Source organism: Falco rusticolus, chromosome 2 (genome assembly GCF_015220075.1).
Source record: "Falco rusticolus isolate bFalRus1 chromosome 2, bFalRus1.pri, whole genome shotgun sequence".
NCBI lineage: Eukaryota > Metazoa > Chordata > Aves > Falconiformes > Falconidae > Falco > Falco rusticolus.
Window position 1 is genome coordinate 91167191 of NC_051188.1, and position 10921 is coordinate 91178111.

The 10921-nt window shown below is 42.4% G+C and overlaps 1 protein-coding gene across 6 annotated transcripts in view; it reads left to right on the forward strand.

Moving 5' to 3' along the window:
* The window catches only part of SH3KBP1 (SH3 domain containing kinase binding protein 1), a 231460-nt gene extending 230292 nt beyond the window's left edge, over window positions 1–1168 (forward strand). For 5 of the 6 annotated variants that reach the window (XM_037377236.1, XM_037377238.1, XM_037377237.1 and 2 more), the window contains one exon: window positions 110–1164. In XM_037377236.1, the coding sequence (XP_037233133.1) occupies window positions 110–151 (42 nt within the window). In that variant the 3' untranslated portion in view covers window positions 152–1164. Of the gene's footprint in view, window positions 1–109 lie in introns of all 6 variants that reach the window. The other variant, XR_005102619.1, reaches the window with a different exon arrangement.
* Window positions 1169–10921: the final 9753 nt, after the last annotated feature.

The window sequence follows — 10921 nt, forward strand, 5'->3', positions numbered from 1 at the left end:
GCTCCAGACCTGTGGACAAGGTGAAACATGTGCTTTTCAAGCTGCAGCAACTGTGCCTCAGTTTGCTAAAGCATCTAATCTCATCACAAATTTGTTTCTTTGCTTTCAGATGGAAGTTAACGACATAAAGAAAGCTCTTCAATCAAAGTGAATACTTGATAGGTGGAATGTTGCGTTATTCTTCATGACTGAGACTCAAAATTTATGCCCCAGCCAAAATAACTTTGTGCCAAATGATTTAAGAATTGCCTCGACATCCCTTTATTTGAAGGATTAGCACAGGTTTTGATAGCACAACAAATATACCAACAACAAGGACAAAATTTCCACCCAAAGCAGTGCTGTGCAGCACTAGTTGTGACTGAAATTGATCTTCTTGTGCTAAAGGCTCTCTACTTCAAGATCCTAGGTGAAATGAAAACTCAGGCAGTTTAGTCCATAGTGGTACTATTTTGATGATATTTTTCCATAAATAAAGTGTATTTCAGATTATCTGTTTACAAGCTCTATGATTTTGACTTTTGGTTTTTAATTGTCTTTTGTCACAGATTTTAAAATGTTTGTACTGCATATAGCAAGGAATGAATGTTAACGTTGGGACTGGAGGGATTATTTTTGCTTTGAGATAGAACAGCCTACTTTTTGTTACAGTTCTAAGTTCTGTTAAATATGCAATTTTATGTCCCCAAATCCCCTACCATTTAAACTTACGTTGTGTACAGTAATGTATTTACGAGAAGGAAACCAACCAACAGAAATCTGGTCTTTGCAATGATTTGTGCCTTTCTTTGCCACACACTGACTGGAGCCAGTTGCAAGCCAGGTCTCCCTAATGTAGCCACCACGACGACTCCTGTCCCCAGCAGAGGTCACCTTCCCAGTGTACAGCTGCTCAGTCAGTAGAGCCAGGTTTGTGCAAGGTGGCAGGACAAAAGGGCGCAGCTGAGAGCAGCTTTGTCTTGAGCAGCTGTGGCTTTTTAGCTTTCCTGGTTTTGATAGGCCTCTCCCTCAACTTGAATGTTCATCTCCGCTTGATTTTCATTAGATGATTTAAACGCCCGCCTCTGTCCCCGATTTTGCACAGAGTGAACAGAATATGCATTATTAAAGCAAAAATAAATAAAAGTAATCTATAAAACATGAATAAAAAGTTGTATTATTTCATGCACAATGTTCTCTATCGTGTGACATTGTTTCATTTGCTGTTTGTGTGGTATTGCTTGCTGCGTTATGTTGTACACGTATAGACTGATACACTTTATAGTCCTGCTTTTGCAGCAGGACTTTCTTTTCGTCATTTTATTGAACCTGGTGCTTACTTCATTTCTTCTCGTTTCTCTGTTCACTTTCATCCTTTCAAAATAAGGTCTTTTTCTATTTGTGGTTTTGTGTTCCTTACTAGCCATGGAGTATCTCATACTTTGTCAGCAATCTCTGTTGAGTTTGTACAAAGCATGTAAATAGTGGATATTTTTGCATAGCATAGAGTGAGTGGGTGAGTGATATTAGTGATGCTTCAGAGTGACAAAAAAAACCCCACACAAAGGATCTGTTTGTCATCTTGTCAAGTGCTAGAACTGGCTCCAGCCAGCATATCCTGTATCACAGCTAACCAGCCTGCCTGCCAGGAGCCAGAGACATAGTGTTCACTTGGCGGGTCACATTCACACGTGGTTGGTAGAGTTCCCATAATCTTTTTGATATGCATAGATATATAAAATACACGCTCCACCATACCCAAATACTGCTTCGTGGCCTCAACTGGCAATACAGAACCTCGCTGCTGGCCTGATTTCATCTACCATAGCATCTGCTTCTGTTCTGTCATGTCTGAGACTGAAAGATTGGATAGTGAAACTCGAGATTTTTTTTAGAAGTCCCAATACATTGCTCAATGTACTCAGAAGCACTAATAAAGTATTTTATCACTGAAACACTCTTACTTTATGTTTCTAAATAACTGCATTAAAATATTTTTGTACAAAGAATGATAGTCCTGCCATGGATTTCCAGCAATAAAGATTTCTAGATTACTTCCATGTTTTTTGTGAGGGTAGTAGCAGAGTTATGAGAACCAGAGGAAATGAGGGATAAGGAATAAAAATCCTGTTTGGGTTTGTAGTCATACATTTGCAGTGTGTATCCAGAAATGAACAGCTCTGGCTTCCTAATTGCATCCTTAAAGAGATAAACTATTGTATCTGTGGTAAATAAAGTATTGATTCCTGACTTACACCCCAAAAAATATAAGAGACATGTCAGTAATGTTCCATTTTTTGCAAATGAAAGCCTGAATTTGGCATGGAGTTTCCTTATATCAGAATACTTTTTTTTTTTTTTTTCTCCTGTTGAGATGGTATCTTGTCATTTTATAAATCCATGTTAGAAGTCCATCATATCGTGCTTTGTAAAAGAAGGTTAAATAAGATTTTGTGAAAATGCTTTGGTTTTGAAAGTTGATTATTCTGGGAGAAGAGAGTTTGTAGAAATATAAGCTCTTCTTGCTGCATTTCTTTATAATAATAGAAAGTATTTCACATAACACATGGATTTTCCCTTTATAAAGAGGATGAATTATGCATTAAACCTGTGGATATAAACTGCTGCTTTTAAAAATGCTTGGGTTTATATTTAAAGAAAAGCAGAAAATGCTGGTGAACTACAAAATGATTTGGATGTGACAATGATTAAAAATTGTTTGAAAGGTTGTGTAAAATGACTTCATTAATATGCACACACCGGTCTTGTGGCAGACTTCTGTTTACATGTAGAAGTCTGGTGTGAAACATCAGGCTCATGCCTTTGGATGACAATATTCAAATTCTTGATTTGGAAAATGTTTAGGTTATTAAGAAAGCAGTTTTATGTTCTCTTTATGTTCTTTCAACTCTAAAAGGAGCAAGTATTTATTAATGTGAGAGCATAGCACTTAGCAGTTAAAAATGTTCTGCATGGAAATAAGATGGTAAATAGTCAAAGTGGGGTTTAAGTTCTGTTACTTAAATTTCATCTTCTCTGTTTTTCTTATTAACAACCCATTTGTAAATGAGCAGAGGGGTTAGATGAATCCGTTGGTGTGCAAACAGGTCAAAGGATTGAATGCAACTATATGCAGTAAATTTTTGTTTCTAGGTATATGATTGCCAGCTGCCCAGTAAATTTTGTGAACTGCTTTGTGTATGGAATGTCCGTAGGAGTGCTGTACTCCGTGACAGCCAGGACTGAAATGCACACCTGTGCAAGCAAGGTGGGAGAGCATAAAATACACATAGAAATTCATGTTCTGCTGAAGCTACAGAATCGTTTTCACTCATCTTCTTGTGGAGTTGACTGACATGCGAGCAAGGCCCGCTCTCCTCCTGCTCACCCCCCACACCAGGCTGCCCTGCTGCAGGAGCAGCTGCCCAGGGACCGCGGCGTTACCAGCTCCTCTGCGCAGCACGGAGCCCGCGGGCACGAAAATACATTTGCAGCTGCAGGGGTGGTGTGGCGTGGAGATGTCCGGTGTTCCTGTGAATCCCTTGGCCATGCCCCATTGTGTTCATAACTGTGCTGACAGCTCTCATGCTTCTAGCCTTGGTTTGGGGCGTTTATGCTGCTGCAGGCCTGCCTTGGCAGCAGGCAGGGGCTGTGGTCAGAGGTGCTGCAGTCTGTGGATCCCCCAAATACCCAAGCGCCAGAAGCCAGAGTGCAGCTGGGGTGGGAGTGACGTGCAGCGCTCCAGCCTGCGGGAATGGCCAGGCAGCAGCCTCTGCCGCAGCGCACAGCTGGGCAGATGTGCGAGCTCTCTGGTGTCTGCCTCACCTCTGAAGGACCCTGGGGCTGGAAACAGGACAGAGGCACATTGGTGAGGAAAGTGAGGGCTGGTTGGAGGGAAGATATCTCACCCAGGCAAGCTCTGGTTCAAAAGGCAGACAGCAATACTGCTTTAAAGTAGAAACAATCAACCACTCTGCAACTTTTGCATTGAGGGGGGTTTCAGCCGTGCTGGGGTGGCAGTGCTGCTGAGCAGCTGCAGTTCCTGTAGGATTTGGCAAGAAGAGGGTCCTCCAAGCATTAACTTTTGTTCAGGGCAATCCTTAGGTTAACAAGAGCCAGAGGGTGTGGAGCTGAACTCCCCACACCAAACACTGAGTACTTGTATCCATGGTTATTAATACCCTTCAGCCAGAAACTAGCTTTCAGTCAGCACCTTTGGCCTCAGCTGACTCTTGAGCTGGCCTAGGAATTACCAGCTGGTTGCGTTTGTCCTGGCTTCCCTCCTCCTGCCCTCCCACCGCGCGGCCCCTCCGATCCTCTTGTTCCCTGCCTTTGGAAAATAACCAACTTCCTTAAGTCGTCAGCCCTATTCCAGCCTGGAATAGAGCAGATGAGGAAGCAAAAGACTCTTTTCAGATGTCTGCAGGAAGCTGTGGTGCTGTGTGTGCCGCTGCGGGGTGGGTGGCCTCAGCACCCACCAGCCTGGTGCTGGGCAGCCCAGAGCTCTGTGCTGCCCTCCCCACCACCTTCTCCTGCGCTAAGGAAGGCTATCGGACCCGCTCAACACACCCATGTTTCGTGTTGGCTCTTTTAATTAAGATGATTTCCAACCCTGTGCAGGCACAAACTTTTACAGGTAGCTAGCATCAAGCACTAGCAGCCCCCGAACAGATGCTTGCGAGACTGTGCTTGCCACAGTCTGGCTTTTCTTGAACCAGTGATGCAGCTGAGTTCCCCGTTTTGGTGCTCCCAGTTCCACTGTTAAGACAGTGTGGGAGTCCAAAGTGCAAACAGCTAAACTAACAAATGGCTTAATACTCTTTTTTTTTTCTTCTTTAAAGTATTAGAAATTATATTTTTAAATGTGTTAGTACTGTAGGATGAAAAATTTAAAATGTAAATTAAATTTGTTGAAATTGTTACCCTTCAAACTGGAGTGTTATCTTAGTGTATTTTAGCAAGTTAATTAGCTATAATTCTAGACAAATCTCTAGAACCATGAGAGTAATTGTTCTCACACATTGTAAAGGTTACAATAGGGAGGCAGGGCCTACCAATCTCTCTCAGCCCCTCAGATAAGTAGGTTTTGAACTCTCTTCATCTTCTTTGTGTAGGAAAAGCAGCTAGGGAATGTAGATGATGGTAGCCAGGGGAAAACATAATTGGCTTTTATCAGTACCATCTTAAAAGTTGTAATGGGCTGTTTCTCTTGGAGGAAAAATCTTGAAAATTAGAATGACAACGCCGATTAGATAAGAATGACCAGGCTTCACAAGCAATTTTGAATATCAGAACATTAAAGAAGTATCTGTTTTCAGAAGACTCCCTGGTAGAACGCCTTCACTGCACTGCCCCCGGACCTGGCATTTTGATTTGCTGTAGGAGACCATTTTCCTCAGAATGACAAGCTCTTCCCCATGTGCTTCATCCCAGTGAGCAAACAGCAAACATGCTTCTGCAAAGGGACCCATCAGGCTGCTCTTCACCTCCTTGGGTAACAGCAACGAAGAGTTTATTTTGTGAGAACATTTTTTTGGTTCGTCTTAGAGGTAGTGAAAATTAAGCTGGGCAGCTGTCCCTGATACAGGAAGACCTGTCACCTGGGTTTAGCTCCTTTTGGGGATGCTTTTCATTGTGAAGGGCACAAGTAGTGCCAGAGACAGCACAGTTCACAGAATCTGTGCACCATACTCTTTCTCCTGGCTCAAAGCACCAAAAAGCAGAATAGCAACTGAGGAAGGGTAAGTAGAAAAGTAGGTGCACCTGCATGGAAATTGCTGCTCCTGGATAGTTTGGCTACTCTGGATTGAAAAAGCCAAATTTACTGAGCCCCACCGGAGGCACAGATGCAGCCATTTAGCAAATAAAAGCACAAGGCAGGGGGAAGCATGACTTAATATTGAGGCCCTAGCAATACCAGCATTAGCTGGAGAAAACTAGCTCATTAATGGATAGCAAGTCTCTCACTGGAGGTTCAGGATGTTTGTGCTGTGACTATGCAGTCGTGCCTGGCATGTGTCCCTGATCTCAGGGGAATGGAAAGCTTCTAAAGCTCTGACCTGAAGCACCTGTTCATCTCAGAAATGCAGCTCAGTAATGTGTTTGGGGAGCCCTTACACAAGAAGGGTGCTACATTACTGCAATGGCTACAAGCTTCAATGTTGGACTTGGACTAATTGAGGTATGTTAATGTCAAGAGGCTGATTTGGTCAAAGTGCTGATTCAGAGCTCCCAAATGTCCCCAGTGCAGCAGGTACCTGTCACCAATGTACTAGCTGGAGCAGCACCTCTCTCTCCAGCTGGGTGCAAGTCTGGGGTAAGCCTGAGTTCTCCCACTCACATTTTCGCTTGCCTTACAGGTCCCCTGATTCAGGCCTTACGCTTCCTCAGCCTTCTGCATAATTATAAATGGCAGCAATCTCAGATTTTAAATCTCCTCGTGTCTTGAATCTGACACCTTCCTGCTCTAGAAATGTGTGTCAGCACCCCACTGACACACAGTAGGGGAGCTGCCCAGCTATGGATGCAGCCCACTGCCTCTGCCCACGTGAAGGTGCTGATGCTGCAGCTCAGGTAAGCTGGTTGCCTTCTGCAGGCTCTGGCTGATCTCTGCAGGCTGGACTGGGATGTTGCTGTGCCTCAGTTAAATAGAAGGCAAATGTGATGCCCAGCAAGTTGGCTTCATGCTGTAGTGGTGAGTGTGTGCCATATGGAAGTCTGCAGCTTCTTTGGGGACGTAAGGAAGAGGATCTGACATTTGTCCTGTATGTATATGTGTGCCAAATTAGTAACCTTGCATTTTACTTTGTTGCTGTGTGAATAGCTAAGAACACTACAGAGCAATACTGAAATCATTCACAGTTTTCCAACTGGATTTAAACTTGTAGAGAAAACGAGGCTGCTGGGTAACTAAAAGGATTACCTTTTACTACTGCTTGTGGAAATCTTAGTGCTATCATCAGCTTAACTCTTTTCTTCAAATAGCTATTATTTGGAATTTCCCAGATCAAAAGGAGAGGTAGATGTTTCTATTCCAAGGCTATTAGCAAAGCGTGTATTGGTTTCTATGAAAAGGTCAGGAATGCTCTGTGCTTTCTAGGTGTCTTGGATTAGAACAGGAAGTGAGTTACTATTTAACCTGGTTTTCACTGCAAAATGCAGGAAGAAACTCGTCGGTACTTTGACAGAAATGTGATTTGACACAATGATGGGCTGAAGGTCTCGCTTCCAGCATTATAAAACTTCTGGAATGATTCCCATCATACTAGCAGATAGATGTCTGAAAAGGGACTGCATTTGAGTGACAATGTATCTGGCTGTAAAACTTTCTAACTGTACAAGAGTGGCATGTTATTTGGCAGTGGCTTTAATAGCCTCGAGCATACGTCACTGCTTTAGCAAAGAATAAATTTAATACAAGTTGACAAAGTAGGGAAAATGAAGCGTCTGGCATTGCACCTTGTCTAACTATGTAACCAGGAGAGCTTCAGGACCAGTTGTAGCTGGTGCGCAGTGTTGGGTACATTCAGGTCCCATCATTAGAGTACTAAGAACTGCACCTAGCCAAAACCAAATATTAAAATCAGACCTAGTACTAATAAGCTCACACTTACAAAGCAAGGGCATCGTGCAAGCAGAGAAAACAGTTGCCAGAGGTTATAGGAAAGGCTAATGTTCTTTGTCTCACTAGGTGCCTTCGCTGCGCTCCTACCAATTACTGCCTGCTTCTACCATGACTTTTCACACTGATAGTTCATGAATGTGAATTACTTGTTGATTTGAAAAAAGAAAGCCCCTATTTTGGACATTGATAGACTTCTTTCTTCACATACCAAGTTCATATTTAATAGATGCTGCAATTTCTTGACTGCCTTAACAAGAAGAAAAGGTGGGTGCAATTTAAGGATTTTTACTGAAGCTGTACTGAATGTCCATGTTTGCTTAAACAGATGAAGTTTTCATTAGGACCTATTATAAAAGTGAATATCGACATAACAGATGAGGGTTTTTTTATTTGTCACTTCAAAGAAATTCTTGCCTCTTCAGGATTTCTTTACTTTTCGCAGTCCCAACTGGTAATACAAACCCATTGTCACTACAGATATTTAAAATGCTTTTAAGCAGCGTTGACAGCTTTGCTTTTGCTAAGCTTCTAAGCCCCATGTATCCTCATGTATCTGGCAACTACAGCAATATAAAAATCACCAAAACATGAATAAAACCAAGCCACGTGTTCTACTCCTTTCCATTGTTTGTACAATATTCGTGCATAACCATGTCATGTTCCCTGCCACAGTCACAGTTTTGCTGGGCTTTCATTAATCAGTAAACAGAACAAGCCTGTTTAAGTGGGATAAAAGTGAATACTCAGGTGGCCTTCATCATGAATATTTCTTCAGTGAGAAATAACCTGAGAAAGGCTAAGTGAGAATCTTGTCTTAAAGCAACCTCTAAGAACAGCTGCAATGAAAGCACTGAGCTGTGACTCATAAAGAAGTCAAAGATACTTTGATCACGCTGAAAACAGGAAAATTAATCAGGCCTAGTAGGAATATTTCTTCTTCTGCCCATGCAAGAACTTTAAGCCAGATCTCTTGAAGTTCCTTCTTATTCCTTAAGGAAATGTGTATTTCTCACCCCTGGGACCTGCTGAATTGTAGAGACCTAACACAAGGAGCAACCTGTTAGGTTTAGGACTGCGGAAGAGAAAACATTTATCATGTGCACAGGCTGTTGTTGAAGGTGACATTGTTGAAGTATTAATATCCAGTACTTGAATACTAAAAATCACAATGATGTAGACAGTCAGCTGAGGACTGTGTCCTCCTGAGTTGGAAGTTTTCTCTTTCTCCAGGTTTTCTTGAGGTTTTCTCTAGCATTAGTCGTCTTAGTGGGGGTTCAGAAATTTCAGGGTCTAAGGGAGACCTTTCTGGATGTGGGCCTGGATTGGGTTTCTCCCATCTAAAGTATAATCTAGAAGCTGTTTGAAATGTGTTTAAAACTGGAGCTAAGTGATTTTCTGTTTGGCTAAATGTATAAAGATTATATTTTGGAGAACGTGAGTTAACTTCTGGCTATAAACTGGCTGTTTGCCCCTCATTTCCTGAATTGAGTGAGGAAGACTGGAGAGCCACAGGTACTTAAATCAGAATAAAGTTTTTAACCAGACTTTGTAAATGCACATGCCTGAGTCTTGCATAATTGGTCTGATCTAGCTGTCTGATAGAAATAATGTAAATAATACCAACTATCAGCCATACGAAAAGTGTGAGCTCTCCGCGTCCATAGAGATTCAGGAAAGGTTGGGGGGGGTTATCCTTCTCTTTTCTACTGTATTTACTGGTGGGTTGTTGGTCTGTTTTATTTTGTTGGTTGTTTTTTTTTTTTATTATTTCAAATGCACACAGTCATCTATAAGTGAAATTCTGGTTTTGTGGAAGCTATTGAGAGACCTGCATAACTTCTTCACTGCTAGCCTGCACTCCTTAATCGTTCACGTTCCCAAAGACTTGCCCTGTAACTACTCAAAATCCAAAAGCAGTAACTTTTGATTATAGTGCTGGATGTGCTGGAAGCTAAAGGAGATGAGGAATTTGGCATCAAAGCCAATTTTGAAATTGATTACATTTTGCTGTGTGTTACTTGTGAGCACACAAGAGCATATGTATAAAATTATTATTCTCCAGGTCAGGCAGGAGGAAAGGAAGACAAAGGTGACCCTTTGACTAACCTTGTATTTTACAGATGTCACCCTGTCCTTCATTTGCAAGGGGTGGTAGCGAGCAGATGCTCTGTACGACGTGCTTTCCTGTGCAAAACAGTAGATCTGAATAGAAAGCTGTGCTAGGGATTATATGCTTTGACCCAGCAGTCATTTTCTTTGCCTTCATTCTTGGTTCATCGGTCAAATGAACTTGTGAAGCCTTCCCACTCCCCAGTGAAAGAAAAGTAAGCAGAATCTCTGAGATCTCTGAACCTATGGCGCAGAATCTTGGAGATCTCTGAACCTTGGCCACCGATGCTGATTTGATGGCCAAGGTGGTTTGACTTCACATCACTCTGAGGCACTCAAGTTTCCCCTTGCAAACAGGTGTGCTTTGCTGTACGTCAAGTTTTAAGGCCTGCAGCATTTTTAGGCCTCTTCATGAAGATTTTCTTGAATTATCTGTGTTGCTCAGCTTCCGTTGTACAAATTTTGAATCTGACTTTTGAACAAAACCAAGCTGTTTATTAGACTTCTTAGGGAGCATCTACAGCATTTTATTTAAACTCTAGTAAAGCTTCTACATAATGACCTTGAAAAAGAAAACCTCTTTTATCTGGATCGATGCTTTGAAATAAATAATCTTATCTTCCGGTTCAGTAAAGAAATTAAATATTTTCTTTCTCATCCACATGACAACAGTATCTGTATGGTTACCTGGAGACCTGCTCACTGTGAATGACAATAAGCAGGGCAGCACACTAGCAACAGTAATATTACAAAGTCCATTAACAGAGTGTTTGCTGGGAATAAACACCACAAATCACATGGTCTTGGAAGGTTGGTACAGTAGTACAGTGGCTTGCCGGGAAAGAATTCAGACATTAAAATATTTTCCCTAAGGCCTGATCTTCACAATACAGAAAAAATTCTCACATCTAGGATACAGACTTCAGGCTTTCTGGACACGTGTCTGTGCAAGGCGGCTGTTGCTCCAACAGTGCTTCTTGGAGGAGCCTGTACAGGACACTGCTGCCTGGCCCCAGCTGTGGGCTCTCTGCCTGGGATGCAAGGGCAGGAGGGAGATGTGGTCATGGCTAAGCGTGTGCCCGTGTGTGAGTCTGGTCAGTGCCAAGCACCCATGGATGAACTCCAGGGCACCGCCACACGAGGTGTGATGGATGCCCAGGATGCTGTGCTGGTGGGCAGTCTTCACGAAATACTGCAAGGGCATGAGCA